Source organism: Pipistrellus kuhlii, unplaced genomic scaffold (assembly GCF_014108245.1).
Source record: "Pipistrellus kuhlii isolate mPipKuh1 unplaced genomic scaffold, mPipKuh1.p scaffold_m20_p_1, whole genome shotgun sequence".
In the NCBI taxonomy this organism is placed as follows: Eukaryota; Metazoa; Chordata; class Mammalia; order Chiroptera; family Vespertilionidae; genus Pipistrellus; species Pipistrellus kuhlii.
In genome coordinates, this window is record NW_023425404.1 from 19,719,801 (window position 1) to 19,737,334 (window position 17,534).

At 43.7% G+C, this 17,534-nt stretch overlaps 1 protein-coding gene across 1 annotated transcript in view; it reads right to left on the minus strand.

The window, feature by feature from the left end:
• Positions 1–17,534, minus strand: part of SYNE2 (spectrin repeat containing nuclear envelope protein 2) — a 304,600-nt gene that overhangs the window by 121,855 nt on the left and 165,211 nt on the right. The window contains exons 49-57 of the mRNA XM_045579886.1: positions 16,995–17,317; positions 14,987–15,131; positions 13,993–14,211; positions 12,212–12,483; positions 9,944–10,112; positions 6,290–6,445; positions 3,727–3,867; positions 1,347–1,529; positions 334–471 (exon numbers count right to left, since the gene is read on the minus strand). Coding sequence (XP_045435842.1) covers positions 334–471; positions 1,347–1,529; positions 3,727–3,867; positions 6,290–6,445; positions 9,944–10,112; positions 12,212–12,483; positions 13,993–14,211; positions 14,987–15,131; positions 16,995–17,317 — 1,746 coding nt within the window. The remainder of the gene's footprint in view (positions 1–333; positions 472–1,346; positions 1,530–3,726; positions 3,868–6,289; positions 6,446–9,943; positions 10,113–12,211; positions 12,484–13,992; positions 14,212–14,986; positions 15,132–16,994; positions 17,318–17,534) is intronic.

A 17,534-nucleotide genomic window follows, 5' to 3' on the forward strand; every position in this document is an offset into this window, starting at 1 on the left:
ATGGCAGGATTCTGCCAACCAAAACCATCATCGTGCAGAACAACAGTCTTCACAGTCGGAGGAAGCAAGGCCCATGGAGGAGACGATAAATTACCCACAAAGTCACGTGGTAATTACCAGGACAGAAAGAACAAGACCCTGGTCTCCAAAAGCCTTGTCTAGGGCCTGCCAGTCTTCCAAACTCCCTTCTGCCCTCTGGTGTGGATGAAGAGAAGGTGGTTTTTCGGGGGAAAGGCGGGTGGGGGCAGTGGGGGCAGAAGCAGCATGTAGGTTAGTGGAGCCGCTGATCCTTCTGGACGTTCTATGCACCCAGGAGACACGGAGGAACATTACCTGAAGGGTGCTGGCGTGGTGACTCAGGGTCTTTGAAGAGTCATAGTCAGCAGGGTTAGCCAGCAAACGACGATTGTTTTCTATCCAGGCCTCGGTGCTTTTCAAAAGGTCATGATATTCCTCCATCTTCATGGTGGCCTGTGAAAGAGAGGTGGTGCCAAGCTTAGTCTGACTGATGCTCTCTACCTGAGTTGAATGATTCTTTTCTTTTAATGTTGTTTTGTTTTTTTAATTGACTTCAGAGAGAGGAAGGGAGAGGAAGAAAGAGATAGAAACATCAAGGATGAGAGAGATTTATTGATGGGCTGCCACATGCACACCCCCTACTGGGGATCGAGTCCGCAGACCCTGGCATGTGCCTTGACCAGGAATTAAACTGTGACCTCCTGGTTCATAGGTCGACACTCAACCACTGAGCCACATGGGCTGGCCTGATTCTTGAATGAAGAATTTGTGGCTTTTAGTTGCAGGCCCAACCCCTCCAGTTCTGACCCTTCCAACTTTTAAGACGGATCCTGACCGTAGCTGGAAAGGACTTACGTTCTACCCCAAAGCTCCGAACCTCAGCAAGGGTTTTCCATTAGCCTTAGTCTGGTCCCCACAGTTAGTTCAGTCTGGAAATCAGACTTATATTTTGCCCTCTTGTCCTGGGCCTTGTCCTATAATAGCCCGGTACCTATGAGACTAGGACCATGCATCATACTTGTTAGATCACAGGTACTGGTCGCCTATCCACGACCCTGCTTAGAGGGGAAAGAGAAGGGTTCTGTTCTGAATGACGTTTTTTCTTGTTGCTGGCTCCTCCGATAGCATCCAGAAATGCTGGGATCCAACTTCTGGATACTTCCTCTGCCTGCCCAGTTAGACGTCCCGCCTGTGCCAGCAGTGAAACCTGTGCCCCAGTGCCCACCTGAACCTGTCGTGTGGCTGTGAGGGAAGCTGACTTTCGTTTTGTCTTACAACCATCGCGACACCACCACCTGCTCTGTGCCGCCAGCCCGTTCCCGCCGCACCTTGTTCAGCTGCGAGGTTCTGGCCTCCGCTCTCTGGGACACCTGCTGGTACTGCTGGAAAGGCACCACCAGGCGGTCCATCCACTCCTGAGCCTGCCCCGGGTCCTGCTCCACAATGTCGTGCACTTCCGAGTCCAGCTCATTGAGCTCGGAACGCCAGAGGTCTAGCTCATCCCACATTTCCTGCGGAAGGAAAGCACGAGGCCATCTGAATGCAGGCATCAAGGCTCACTGGGTTCCCACACTGCTGACACTTATAAATGCCACCAGAACAATCCCGCGGGCACGGTTACTCACGTACGCCCGGCCATCACGCATGACCTAAACTGAAAAACAAAACAAAACGCTCTTCCTGAGCTGCCTGAGTCCCAATAGCATTCACTTCAGGACAATGAGCGGTGAGGGAGCGGGAAGACCGGGGGACTCGTCCGGAGATGAATGACACCAAACAAGGTCAACACAACCCTCATCTTTCAAGAGGGAAGAGTTAACATTATGTTTGTAAAGGGCTTCAGTCAAGATTTAAACCTCTTTAGACCTGGACACACATGTTCTTCCTAGAAGACGATTTGTATTAAGTACAAAAAATAAAACTACTAGAAAGAAAGTGCCGGTTTGAACTCAGAATGAATGCAGTCTCTGCAAATCCTACCTTCAGGGATGGGCAGCAACCACGTTGGGCTCAAGAAACGGATAGGTTCCATTCCAACCTGGACCTGTCTGGCCAGAGGATGTCTCAAAGGTACTATATTTAATTCTCACTTAATGTTTGCTTTAGAACACAATTTCTAGAAATGAGGAAATCGAATTGCTTCAATGAGATTCCTCTATTTACTATGAGTCCAAGATTTTGTCCAATGGCGAGCCATATTCGGACCTATTTTTAAAAGTCTCCATTTATATTAGAAAGTTTCCTTAAAATGTAAATTGGAATAAGAATGCTCTCTATATGCAGGTTTGCTTGCGAGTTTAGAGGGGATCTATGATGTTACTGTACAGTTTTATCTAAGACTTTGTTTCTTAAGACTATTTACAGGGAAAATAAAATTGGAATTTCTATTTTCTTGTTTCCCCTTGCAGTCTAAAGAAAAGCTGCTAAAACTATTCAAATCCGACTGAAATATTTTTATGGTTATTGCATTATTATTTGCCTACCAAATAAGTGTCATAAATGTTCCATATTTTACCCTCCAGTAATATTTCACTTTAAAAAACCAAAAACCTTAAGAAATGCTCCAACATGGAAACACGTTAGCCTTTGCTTTATATATTTATGTATTTACTAGAGGCCCGGTGCACGAAGTTCGTGCACGGGAGGTGTGTCCCTCAGCCCAGCCTGAACCCTCTCCAATCTAGGACACCTCGAGGGATGTCCAACTACCCATTTAGGGCCAATCCCAGTAGAATCATCCTCTCATAATCCAGGACTGATGGCTCCCAACTGCTTGCCTGCCTGCCTTCCTGGTCGCCCTTAACTGCTTCTGCCTTCCAGCCTGATCACCCCCTAGCCACTCCCCTGCCAGCCTGATTGATGCCTAACTACTCCCCTGCCAGCCTGTTTGCCCCTAACTGCCTTTCCCTGTAGGCTTGATCGCCCCCTACTGCCCTCCCCTGCTGGCCATCTTGTGGTGACCATCTTGTGTCCACATGGGGCAGCCATCTTGTGGGTTGGAATGACGGTCAATCTGCATATTACTTTCATTAGATAGGATAGAGGCCTGGTGCACAGGTGGGGGCCCACTGGGTTTCCCTGAAGGGTGTCCCAGATCAGGATGGGGGTTCCCTTGGGGCCGTGGGGCAGCCTGGGCGAGGGGCCTATGATGGTTTGCAGGCCAGCCACGCCCCATGGCGACCCAAACAGAGGCCCTGGTATATGAGATTTATCTTTTATAATTGAAACTTTGTAGCCTTGAGTGGACGCCTGGGCCTGCCAGGGTGTGTGGATAGCTTGGCTTCCTCCATTGCTGGGGAAACCCAAGCCATTCACTTGCTCCATGGCTGCAGCCATCTTGGTTGGGTTAATTTGCATACTCACTCCTGATTGGCTGGTGGGCATGACTTGTGGGTGTAACGGAGTGATGGTTAATTTGCGTATTATTCTTTTATTAGATAGGATAAGATTTTTATATCAGTCTAACCAAGATAAGATCCTTTACTTGTGTAAAGGCCAGTTCGCAATCACAGGCTCTCAGGGGGTTAAGTACGTTCCCACCATGAAAAAACTGATAACAATTCTTCCCCACCACGCTTTTCTCAGGATGAGGGCACCCTTTGGATCTGGGTTAGGATCTCTGTAGGTCAGATTAATCCCAAAAGCACACCCCGTGTTGATGAACAGAGGGAACACCAAATACTGGAGGAAGTTAAAGGAGAATGTTACCTTTTGAATTTCTTGAGCTTTCTCAATACTTTTGCTTTTCTGCTGCAACATCTTTTCAACCTTGTGAAGCCCCTCGTTAATTTCATCTATTTTTCTACTCATTGCGTATGACGGTGAACTTTTCAAGACTTCGTTGCTAATCTGTGACGGTGGGAGACAGGCACATTTGGTTTAGTTAAAAACTGTTTTCTGTACTCTATTCCCAGGTTCAAATGATAAAAGGGTTAATCACACTGTTATATGCTTTTGCTTATAAAAAAAATCTTTTAACAGTTCCAGGGAAAATGCCAAACCATACTGGCTAATGTGTTAATGAGAGGGTTCATTAGCAGATGAGGAAATGGCAGCTGTGCCCACCCGATCTGTTAAATCCAACCAAAAAAAGAGAGAGAGAGAGAGAGAGAGAGAGAGAGAGAGAGAGAGAGAGAGAGAGAGAGAGAGAGAGAGAGAGAGAGAGGTACCACAAATACAAATTTGTTGAATGTAATCCACAGAATAACTTACAGCTATGTGTGATGTTGGCCAAAACTACTGAGTGGACTGTTTGACACATACCCCAGTGGAGCAAATGATAATGAAAGAATTCCTCAGAGATAAATCATTTATTACACAGTCTCCCTCCATTTTATGAGAAAATCCTCTGCCCAGAACTGTTTTCCATAAAATCAAACTTATTCTCAAGCTGACTTTCAAAATGTAATTCCCGCCTTCACAGTCTTGAGGGTAAAACCACCTTGAGGATGCACAAAGCTTATATCCTCTGTGTGAGCGTTTCCAGACTGTTTCCACGGGACTCAGAACTCTAGCTGAACGGTGTAATTTTCCACCTGCATGGTTTTCTTAAGAATGTTACTTGGACTAGGAAAGGTAATAAATGAATGCTGAATGTGTCATTTTTTCAAAAACCTGATTAGTTCATGTGCCTGCTTAATTTTTAGGCTATGGTGATAAGGTTTTCTTCCAGCAGCCACTCAATAAGTAAGTAATAATTTATGCTTGTACGCAGTCCTTTAACTCTTTTAAACACCGCTGTATCTGCACCACCACCGAGACTAGAACATCCCGGTAAAAATAGTATACAGACGCAGGAGCTACACTCAGGCTGGGTGACTTGTTTAAATTAAGTTCAGATATCAAAGGAGAGGCCGAACTTGTCCCTAGACGCCTCGAATTGCCAGACTCTGTAGTCCAGGCTCTTTGCACAACATCAAGCTGTTGCTTCTTTGGTAAGATAACTTATTTCACGGACCATACAGCCCAGTCAGGAATTTTAGAGGGGAGAAAATGAATCCTGCGCTGGTTTTTTCATCACTGTGTAACTTTTTATTGTTATGGGACGAATGCCCACACCATGGAGTTTTCTGATATGGCGGGCAGTTATTCCCTGGACAGTAATGGCCATCCTTTAGGAGCATTAGGAGAGACGGTGATTTAGGAAAAGGACGCTGCCATCAGAACATCACAGAATGGCCCGGCGTCTGCAGCCTGGATCCTTCAGCCACATCACACCATAAAAACCTGCTGTGTTTGCTACACACACACAGGCTACCGTGGGAATGTTCCACGTTAAAAATCAAGACAGATTTGGTTCATCCCTTCCCTTGGTTAGGGATATTTCGCAGGAGGTAGTCACAAGAACCAATCTAGTGTTCTCTCAAAACATCCTGTATTCTCTTAAGATAAAACCAATAGCACACGATTCTTGGGAAAGTACCTCATAACAGACACTATTGCATGTGAAGGCAACAAGATTTCTTGTACCTATACATTAGGAGTTTACATGATTTTTACAGAGGTCGGATTTCCCCAAGAAATCTGTGTTAGAAGTTAACTAAGTTTGAAATCTTATTTTGTGTGCCCTTAAGGTCTATTTAATTAACTAAGTTAGAAGTGTTCTTGGCTCTAAAAAGCAATACAAAAATCCTTCTGTGGATGCCAAATAGAACAGAATTTAGTTCTGCAGGATTCGACCTGCCTTTTTAGGATTCTATAACATGGCCTTGCTGGATTCCTATGCCTGGACTATGAAACAGTACCCATTCCTTCACTCTCAGGTGGAAAGAGGCGCCCAGGTACAATGTATGAGGACTGTGTGAGCACCATCGTTAGGAAGACACTGTGCGAAGTGCTATGCCTAGTGTCTTGTGAAATGTGTATCCTTACTGCCCTTGGTTGCTTATTTAAAAATATACAGGGAATATGTTTTAAAACAACGTATTTCTCATGTCTGTAATTTTAAACTGATTGTCCAGGTGTTGTTTTTTTTAAAAGACAAGTGAAAGATAACCCATACCTATTTTTAAATACAAGAGAAGAAAAACGAAGCATCTTGACAGCTACACATCAACAGATTACCTAATTCTGTGTGTGTGTTTTTATGTCACTTCTTTAGAGCGATTTCATCTTAGTAGTATTCGATACACAAAACTGTCACTTAACCAAACTCTGTAACAACAAGTATAGCTGAAATCAAGGCAAAGGAAAATATAATACTAAGTGACATCTCTTCTTCCTATTCACTCAACACCATAAACAACAACATTGGTACAAACGGTATTATTACCTTCTCCTCCAGGTCCTCCAGCGCTTTTCTGCATTCTTCCACCTGCGCGCCAACCTCTGCGGGAACTATGGTGTACATGTCGGAATACTTGATTCGGAGCTTTTCCATAATATTCTCCAAGGCTAGCTTCCCTTTCTCAAAGGTGCTCTGGAGCTCCTAAAAACATTGTGAGAAAGTTTCAATACTCACAGGCCTGGGGAGGCGTTTGCCTCTCAAAATAAAAGCGGCTTTGCAGAGCATCCCTATGATTCAATGAGAGAATTTTGCATGACAAAAACCTCGCTATGGGTACAAGCCGATTAAGCCTGGGAGATACTCCTGTTGGTCAGATGATGCTTTCTAATTTGTAAGCATTAAACTTGATATCGCGTCGCAGTGTCAAACCATTGTCCCGAGGAGACATTACAACATCTCCCGAGTCTAAAGCACCTCTCGGATTTAACGGATCGCAGTGGCAGCCTTGATCTAAAAGCTGCAAGTAGCAAAAAGTTTCAAAGAAGTTTCTCTCTCTCTCTTTTTTTTTGGTTGTTTTGCTAATAACTTGTTGCCATTTCTGCTTCTTCCTACATTATCATCACAATGACTCAAGGCCACTAAAAGCCCAAGAAGTGTCTGCTTTCATGTAATGAGACAAGCCCCGCGGAGCTCCGCTTCTTTCAGAGAGGAGGGTTCTAGTTCCACGCGAAGAATGCGGGTTTCAGGAGATAAAAAGAAACCTGAACAAACGGCCCATTGGCTGTGGCCTAGAAACAAAATCTGATCTGCGTCCTCCTGCACTAATTATAAAGGAGAAACGCATTTGTTTGGGAGAGTTTCCCAAAGATCAAGTGGAAAAACACTCCCTTACTCCTCTTTTGGGGGCGGGCTTTGTTTGGAGAGGGAGCCCTTTAGCAGCGTTATTTGTGCTAATGGACGGAGTCGCTGCACGGAAGAGTGAGTCCGATTTTGAGTGACTCCGCCATGCGTCACTGTTTTCCTTCTCTCAGTCCTCAGCGGAGAATGCATCTAGAGAGGGAAGGCTAGAGGGCAAGTCCAGGCAGGCAGAGGCGGGGATGGAGGTACAGTGGCCCCCTGTTTTAGCTCGGCCTAGTAGCACAGGTTTGCATGCAGCGCTGCCCATCGGTGAGAGAAAGCTTCCCTTCACAACACTGATAACCAACTCCGATTAACAACAGTGGGCGATTTTTGAATAAACTCCTGAATATCATTTTTGCCTGTTATCACTGGACTGGAATAAGAGATCATCAGAATTGAGTCCCTAAATGACTCCGAGGTGTATACAATATATACATTTGGTTTTCATCACTGGCTTCTTAAAATTTCCTAAATGTGGTGAGAGGAGCATCTGTTGTTATTTATGTTTCTTTCTCTTTTTTTCTTTTTTTAAATATATTTCATTGATTTTACATAGAGAGGAATTGAGAGTGTTAGAGAGTTAGAAATGTCGATGAGAGAGAAACATCGACCAGCTGCCTCTTGCACACCCCCTATTGGGGATGTGCCCGCAACCAAGGTATATGCCCTTGCCCAGAATCGAACCTGGGACCTTTCAGTCCGCAGGCCGATGCTCTATCCACTGAGCCAAACCGGTTTTGGCTGTTGTTATTTATATTTCAACCCACACCTGAGTTTATGCAAATGAGATGCCTCCTTTGGTGCCTCTAGATACTAGCAGCTACAGGACAGGGGCTAGTTGTCAGAGGAACCAACACTTGTGGCCCCACAGAAACTTCATTTCTTTCATGTGACCGCTTCTCCTTCTTCTCTTCTGGTTCAGACTGGGCTCACGCAGGCCCCTCTCCCTTGCGCCTTAATCATTAAGCCCTCAGGACACCGAGGTTCTGGTGGGCATCAAGTCATCTTAGGGACAAAGGCCCGGGTCTGTTGGCCACAGAGGCAGCACTTCAGTCAAACTGCAGACAGCAGACGGGCCTCAGTGGTGTTTCAGTTCTAGACCTAGAAAAGCCGAATGACTCCACCCACCATCCCCTCACAACACCAGACAGAGCAATGCCATGGCTGACGTCAGGACCGGATGCCACCATCGACTTCTCCCTGCCCTTGTTGACCAATCAACAAAACCAGGACCTAAACAGGACCCCAGTTCCCTGCACCACCACGATGAATGGTCTTCCCTACACAGCCCATCCCTGGAAGCCCTCAGGGAGCCAGGCCCAGCGCAATGCTCACCTGGGACCCCGGGTTTGGCTCCATTTCCTTCACTAATGAACCTTTACTTGCTTTGCTACACGCTCCTGTTGGCATTTGGGTGGCTTTGGTGCAGGCAGGAGAACGCACCCCTGTAGTTGGTAACAGCTGGAATGAAATTTCTGCTTCCCTTCCCATCCACTGGGAAAGGGGAGGGGTCAGAGGTTGAGCTAGTCACCAACATTCAATGATTGAACCAATCATGCCTACGTAACGGACCCTCCATACGGACCCCTAGACGCCCACTGGAGCTGATGACCACATCGAGGTGCTCAGACAGAGGCACACCCAGCTAGGGCGTGGGGGCTCCACACCCCTCCCCCCATACCTGGCCCTCTGCACCTCTTCCCTTTGGCTGTTCCCGAGTTGTGTCCTTCACAATAAATCAGTAATAGTAAGTAAAGTGTTTCCCTGACTTTTTAAAAAATATATATTTTCATTGATTTCAGAGAAAAAAGGAGAAGGAGAGAGAGACAGAAACATCATTGATTGGCTGCTATCTGGCACACCCCCTATTGGGGATCAAGCATATAACTTGGGCATGTGCCCTTAACCGGAATCGAACCCGGGACCTTTCAGTCTGCAGGCCAACCCTTTATCCACTGAGCCAAACCGTCGAGGGCAGTGATCTGCAAACTGCAGCTCGAGAGCCACATGCGGCTCACGAGCTGCGGTTTGCTGCTCTGTTGACGAATGAGTTTGCCAACCACCGACCTAGACTCTCGATTCCAATAATTACAGGCTGTTGTTCCTTGTGATTAAGCCCCTATCACAGTGGTCGGCAAACTCATTCGTCAACAGAGCGGCAAACCACTGCTCGTGGGCCGCAATTTGCCAATCACTGGGCTAGGGCAATGTTTCCCTGACTTCTGTGAGATATTCTAACAAGTTACTGAACCTGAGGAAGGGATATACAGCCTGCCAATCAGAGACCTGGGACTTGCCATTCAGGGTGTGAACTAACCTGTGCTGACTCCTGGCAGTTAGCGTCAGAACTGACTGAATATTAGGACACCCGGCTGGTGTGTAGGGAGTTGCAGAATAGGCTGGGGTGGGAAGGGGCCGGGGAACCGCACATGTACTGTCAGAAGCGTTGTAAATAAAAACAATTCCACCCTATCAGATGCTATTACCTCCTACAAATGAGAGTTGTCCAGCATGCTACTCAGGAGTGGTCAGAGGTGCTTGTTCAACACACACACTTAAAAAATGGTTGAAAAAGGGCTGCTTGGTCCAAACTGGCCTACTTCCCAACCTGGTCTTAACCCTCTGCTCTCCAAGCACACTGACTCTGCCCACAGCGTGCCACGGGGCCTTTGCATGTGCTTTCCTCTCTCCTGGACTGCTCCCTCCACTCTAGTCACTGAGTTACCTCTGTCCCAAGGACTCTGGATTCAAGACTGCAGACCTGTACCCACCACACTGACAAGTTCATTGCTGACTTACCTCAAACTGCTCTGTCCTTTCTGGGTGGTCTTGTAATCCCAGATTTTCCAGAGAAGATGTGGTCTGTTGAAATAAATTCTTCAACGTAATTAATTCTTTGGTGAAGGAATGTCTCTCTTGGATTTCGTTCTGCACCAATTCCTTATTCTTTTGAGCTTTCTGGAAAAGCCTAAAATATAGCATCAAAATAAAAATGTACTTCTATCCTGTTCATCTGTGAAATAGTTTTATTTCAACAATTAACACGATATCTGCATAGCTCACAAAATATATATATATTTTTTTTTTTTTGAGAGAAAAAGTGCTAGTTTCCACGATTTATATACTACTAGAGGCCCGACGCATGAAGATTTGTGCAAGAATCGGCCTTCCTTCCCCTGGCTGCCGGCACCGCCTTTGTTCTGGCCGCAGCAGCCTTTCTGCCTTCCCACCTGCGCAGAGGCCCAGAGTGGCTGGGGCGGTGGGGAGCAACTGTGTCCCTCCCCGCCCCCGGCCGCTCAGTACCTGCATAAGCAAATTAACCAGCCATCTTTGTTGGGTTCATTTGTGTACTCACTCCTGACTGGCTGGTGGGCCTCGCCAAGGTAAGGTCAATTAGCATGTTACTCTTTTATTAGGTAGATATACACAAACATATATCAAATTCTGATTCATGTATCCATCAATCAAAACCCGCTCCAAAACTTTAATCCCAAAATACCTTCTTTTCAACCTGACATAACACTTGCCATCACTAGCTTGTTTTTCTCCATGACTCAGAGGTGAGAATGGAGACATGGGTAGGTTCTGCGGGACAGACAATCCCACTGGCCTTTTTATCTCAGCTGCCCCACTAGCTGTGAATGTAACCAGAATAGCAGTAGAGGCGCTGAGGTGGGTAAAATCTTTCCTGAGAGCTATTTGGCAAGTGTCTCCAGCTGTAAATGTACTGTATCTCTCACTCACTGACTCTGCTTCTCAGCATCTTCCTTAATGAATGAATTACAGATGTAGACAGAGATTGTGGCATAAAAATATTCACCACAGAGGTTTTATGAGAGTAAAATAAATTGCATATAATTTAAAGTTTCTCTATTAGGGGGCTTGTTAAATAAATTATGGCATATCCACATGATGAAAGATTTTAGAACTATGTTTTAGACAGCATTAATGGCATACTCAAATAAACATGGTATGCTGATAAATGATTCTGCAGGATATAAAACAGTATAGTAATACATTTGCAATTTGTTTGAAAGCATAATCATAGTTTTAAAAAACGATGAGAAAGAAGTAATTGGCAGTGGTTGTTGCTGAGTGGTAAAATTAAAGGTGAGGTTTACATTAATCTTTATAATGCCCCACATTCTCTAATCTTTCTATAATAAATACATAGACTACTAACTTAGATAAACAGCAAACTGAAAAACAAAACAAAGTGTTATTTGACCTCAGTCCAAGATGAAGAACACGTGCTTGTTTTATCCTTATGATCTTTTCTATCCCTTCCTACACTTATCTGTGTTGTCTCAATTCTATCATATCACTTGTCATTATCCTATCATCTATCTATATGTATAAAAACCTAAGCGACTGTTAGACCAGTTGCTATGACATACACTGACCATCAGGGGGCAGATGCTCAATGCACAGGCATGGAAACATGGAACAGACTGATGAAGCTCAAAGGGAAAGGGGTAGAGGGGAAGGTGGGAAGAGATTAACCAAAGATCTTATATTCATACTAGTGGCCAGGTGCACAAAATTTGTGCACAGATGGTAGGGAGTCCCTCAGCCCCACCTGCACTCTTTCCAATCTGGGACCCCTGGCTCCTAACCGCTCACTTGCCTGACTGCCTGTTGGCCCCTAACCATGCTGCCTGCCAGCCTGCTTGCCACCTATTGCCCCTCCCACCAGCCTGGCCTGCTCACCCCCAACTGACCCCCCCCCCCTTGGCCTGATCACTCCCAACTGCCTCTACCGGCCTAATCACCCTCAACTGCCCTCCCCTCCTGGCCTGACCACCCCTAACCACCTCTGCCTGGAAGGTCTCCAGTCTAATTAACATATTATTAGTAGTAGTAGTATAGACTAGAGGCCTGTGGGAGGATCAGGCTGAAACCAGCAGTCTGACATCCCACGAGGGGTCCCAGATTGCAAGCAGGCAAAGGTTAGGCCGAGGGACCCCACCGGGCCTCTTGTAGTTTGTATTTTTGAACGTCAGTGTTTTCTAAACGTTAAACCTGAGCTGTCACACATGTCTCCGTAACACTGGTTCATAAACTCACTTATTGCATCGCTCCTGCATGGCGGCGATCTCCCGGCCAGCGGGGGCGGGCTCCGCGGCGCCCGCGCTCCGGGCGGCGGGGGCGCGCTGGGCGCTGCGGCAGCGCTGGAGCAGTAGCAGCAGCAGCAGCTGCTGCTTCTCTGCGGTCTCCTCGTACTGGCACAGGCCCTCCAGCAGCTCGGAGAGCTCCGCCGTGGAGGCTGCCTCTTTCGTTCTGGAGATTTCAGGGAGTTCTTCCTGAAGATTATCTAAAATAATTGCTTCGCGTTCAACCTGATTCCACAAACAAAAAGAGAGGACTAACATTAGTAAAATACAGTCTTACCACGGCAGGACTGGAAACAGAACATAGGTTCTCAGAGGGCTCCTAATGCCGTATCCTGCTTCAAAGTACCATTTGTCTGTTTGCAGGGAATATTGTCCCTGCACTGCCAGAACCCCACAGTTCCCAGCTACTGATCCTGAAGATGTGCGATGAAAGTGAAGCGCTGCCGTTCGGAGCTGAAGGAGACGCTGTTGAGTATTCTCCTAAATAATTTCTCCTGCAGATTAAAGTGGCAGAAAGCCATGGTTTCTCCTTAGACGCCCATGAGGTGGTTAGAAGGAGCTCTACCAAACTGCACCCACTAAGTCAGAAGCTGGGCAACAACCGGTTACAAATCAAAATATTAAATGAAAGTTCTTCTCTCTTATTCGTGTCAAAATTCCTGCTGAACTTACTTAGGAGAGAAATATACCAATCAGTACTTCATTAGAGGTAGAACACATGCAGACATGCTAGCCTCATTCCCATTCGGAATGACACTGTTTATTGAAGTACTCCAGTAGGCTGTGTGCAATGCTGAGAAGGCAGTTCACACATGATGTCACCGAATCCTTGCATTGCACTCAGGACTGATTCCCATTTTATTGACAGAGAAACTGAGGCACTGAAAGATTTTAAGTTGTCACAAGACCTTCCAGTGATTGATTTGTACCTTATTTATACTTGGTCCTTGGGAAAAATTAAAAGAATTAAAGAGTACCCTAAGATATTATACTATTTTAAAATTTCTTTCTAAATATATGTAATGTGTAATTCCTGAACCATAGTTAAATTAACATGTGTGACTGACAGATATTAAGGAAGTTTCTTTGAGATGGTTTTCAGAATGAATATCAGACATTTTAGGCCCATACTTAGTCAACAATTGTAGTTAATTCCCAAAGTAGTTGGTTATTATGAATAATACCTAACTCTAACCTTTAGTGCCAGGTTGAGACAGTTACTTTTAAGAGGGCTTAATTCATCTTCACATTAAAGATCTTAAAGCTCGAATGGACAAGTAGTCACTTATTTCTAAGAACCGTCCGATAACAACTACACTCCACTATTATAAAAAAATTTTGAATCATTTCTTGGAGATTATTTTAGTAGGATGCGACCTTTATAAACATTTATGTGTTAGTTACACATATGTGATAAAAACAAATGACAGAGGTTGAGGACCTATTGTATATAAAAACAAAATGAAAATAATAAAGCAATTTAAAGATGCTAGTAAGGAATACTGTATGGTTTGACTATTAAAAATGAAGCATTGCCCTGGCCAGCGATGCTCAATGGTTAATGCCTCGGCCACAACACAAAGGGTCTCGGGTTCCATTCCCGGTCAAAGGCACATACCTTGGTGGCCAGTCGGGGCACATGCGGAGGCAACCAATCGATGTCTCTCTCTCACAAATCAATGAAAAAAAATGCCTCAGGTAAGGATTAACAAAAAGAGAAAATGAAGCACTCACTTCTTCATTGACAAATTTCCACTCCTGCTTCAGTTCTTCACACCACATCTCCCATTCTTTAGCAACTTCCAGCAAACGCAGCCATTTCTCCCACAGAGCCAGCACGATTCTGAGCAAACCTATGCCATCATCGTCTGTGAGTGTGGGTCTCAGGTGTCTGAGGATCTGTCGTAGTTTCATAAACTCTTCTTTAATTGATATGAGATTTGACACCAAGGCCTTAGGAAAGAAAAGGGGTAAGAATATAACATCTATTGATCTTTCTGAACATCACGAACTTTAAAACATCTTGAATAGGAAATGACTTTACATCATCCACAAGTATTCTGTGATCAATTTTTTAATCCTTTTGAAAGCCAATTTGAGACAGATGAGAATTACCTCCGTATTACGCACAAGTAAGATATACGTTTAAAGGTTAAAGATCCTAAAAGTTCCCTCTGTTATTTTACTGTAAGTCTCTTACTAGGAAGTTAATGTGCACAGTACACTGTATCAACTACCAAGGCTTTAGTTCAGTGTTTTGTTTTTGTGTTTTGTTTTGGGATGGATAGTAAGTACAGACTCTTCAGAATGTTCTCAACCAAATCCTAATAACATAATACCAAAGACTCTAACAGATGACAGTAAGCAAAAACGGAAACTGCTGAGGATAGCATATAAGAAGTAACCGGAAGTTAGCACTTAGGACAACTGCATTAAATCTTATGTCATCCGTCCAGCGAGGCCCTACAAAACATTACGAAGGGTCAAGCGTTATAAAAGGTGAGCAGTAAGGACTCAGGAGAGGACTGTCCTGGGAACCCAACTACGGATTCAGAACCGGTGCTTCATTTCCCCCCTTGGCTTTTGGTTGGAAGAATTTTCTCGTGTTTGGAACAAGTCAGGCTGAAGCTTGCTGTGAGGCGTAATAGAGCCACGTTCCCTGCTGCCCCACCAGCTTCCTGCCGCTCTTTTGTGCCCCGTCTTCCTGGAGATTTGCAAACCCCGTTACCTTGCTCTGTTCCAAGCGCTCTAAAGCTTCTTTGTAGGACACCGGCAGCGGGGCCATGGACTGCGCAAGAGCTGTTTCCATTCGGCTGAGGTCAGCGCCAATCTTCTCTTTAAGGTTCCCGTAGCGTTTGTAATTCTCAAGACACCTAGGGGGTTAGGGGGGCGAAGTGATATCACATTTTATCTAGTGCCATATATTCTGAACATCCCAGGGTAAATGGGAACACGTAATAAATAAGCAGAATGTAATTCTCTTTTTTGTTATTCAGGAGATTTCAACAGATTTTCATCGACTACCTTCTCCTCAAGGGGACTTGTGTAAGACTTTTAAAACTGGAAACTTTAACAGGCAGGTAAAGCTGATCTTAAAACACACATGTTGGAAAACTGTATTTTTCAGCACTGCTAATGAAGTGTAACTTGAAAACCTTATAGAAAAACCATTTAGTCTTTAAAATGTTCATATCTTTTGACCATTAATTTTACTTTTGCAATTTATTTTAAGGAATTAATCCCAATACAGTATAAGAAATGTGTCCTGAACTTACTTTTTGCACAGTAAAATATTTTTACTTATCAGACTATTTATCAATACTAAAATGGCAAAATTGAAACACACGCTATGTGTAACAAAAGATAAAGCTGAGTAAATGACAACAATCTATTTTATAAAATATTATGTAGAAATTCTAATTACTTTTATAGAGCTTTTGTTACAATAAGAAAAAGAGCTCATGTTATAAAGTAAAAGGCAGCATATTTTTTATACAGCATAATGCTGTGATATATTAAAAAAAAACACTGTGAATAAGGTTATGTATACAAAATAGATACAGCCTACATTCCCCATGGAAGACAATTAAAAATTCAAGTATCAGGTATTGTTTTTTAATTCTTAAAACACAATAATAAACTGGCAAGGAATTAAGAAATATTTAGAGGCTCCTCACTAAGTATAAGTGGAAATATAGAGAAATAAAGCTAATCTGTAGGGCTGTTTTCATTTGGAGGGTATTTGCTGCAGGTTAGTTTTACTGACCTTCTCCTGAGGACAGAGGACAAAGCCTATAAAGACATTTGTAATACATACCACCATCAAAGCCCAACCTCCAAACTACAGAATAAATCCCTATAAATCAATAAGAAGATGGACAACCTTATAAAAATTGGGTGAAGGCTTGAATTAAATATTTCTCAGAAGAGGAAACATAAGTAGCCAAGAAATATTTTTTTTAAAAAGAGGCTCAAATTAGCAATACTAGAGATGCAAACTAACACCACAATAAAATATCACTTCTCACCCATCAGAATGGCAAAATTTAAATCCTACAACCTCAAGTGTTGGCAAGGATATGGGACAATTGTAACACAGGTATGCTAGTAGATAAACTAAGCAAAAAGAATTAAATCATATGGAATTAAAATGTAAAATGTGCAACCCGGCAATCACAACCCACAGGGAGATCTTGCATTTAAAAATGTTCCTGGTAGAAGTTTTGTGATTGAAAAAAATAGAAACAACCCGAATGTTTATCACAGCTGGATGACCAAATTTTACTACAGACAAGAATGTGAATAAACTTTAGGATAATACTGATGATTTTGAAGTCACAGAAGAATACACATGCATGAAAATGGAATACAAACACATAGTAAAAACATTTTAAAGGGCAAAGAAATGATAAGATATTTAGGATAAAGATTACTTCTGTTACTTCTGAGAGGAGAGGGAAGGAGCACGCAAGATAATTACAAACTCATGATGATAATCTTTGAACCTCTGGGTACGAGGCTGTTTGCTTTATCAATTATTCTTTATACCATATTCACTTTTATAAACATTCCGTTGTATGTACTCAATATTAAATATAAAATAGAGTAAAATATTTGATTTTCTTTACATAGTATTTTTTTAACTTCTCCATATTTTCCAAATTATTTCTGCGTACATGTTAATTGTAAAGAAATCTACACTTTATGTTCTTAAAGCATTGCAAAGAAGTACCCACCTTTCTATTTCCGCTTCCTTTACTTTGACTGCCTCCCTCAGGGCTGAGTTCTTAGAAACCAATTCCTGCAAAGTGCACTGAAGTTGTCCTTGGGCGTCAGGGCTGGAGATGGCCCCCAGTTTCTCACTGAGGCTCTGGATGTCTGTTATTGTGGATTCCAGTTCCTCCTGCTTCCCACGAGGCATCTCCAGCGATTCTTCTGGATGATCCAGGTCTACTCTATGGGTTGCAACAAAGGCTTCAAGGGCAGCAACCACCCCCATCGCCCTGGAGACTGCCTCGTTGTAGCGGGTCATGTTTTCATGAGCATCATTTAAGACATCCTGGTGAAAAGGAGATTAAATGCTATGACAAAACTGCCAGACATCTGGGACCTTTGTCATTGACTTTCTGTGGTGCATTCATAATATGTACCCTTAGGTCTTATAAGAGTTAGCATCTCAAACTTTTAGTTTGACAAGTATTTAAAAATCCTATATAATAAAAGTCTAATATGCAAATTGGCTGAACGGTGGAACAACTGGTCACTATGATGTGTGC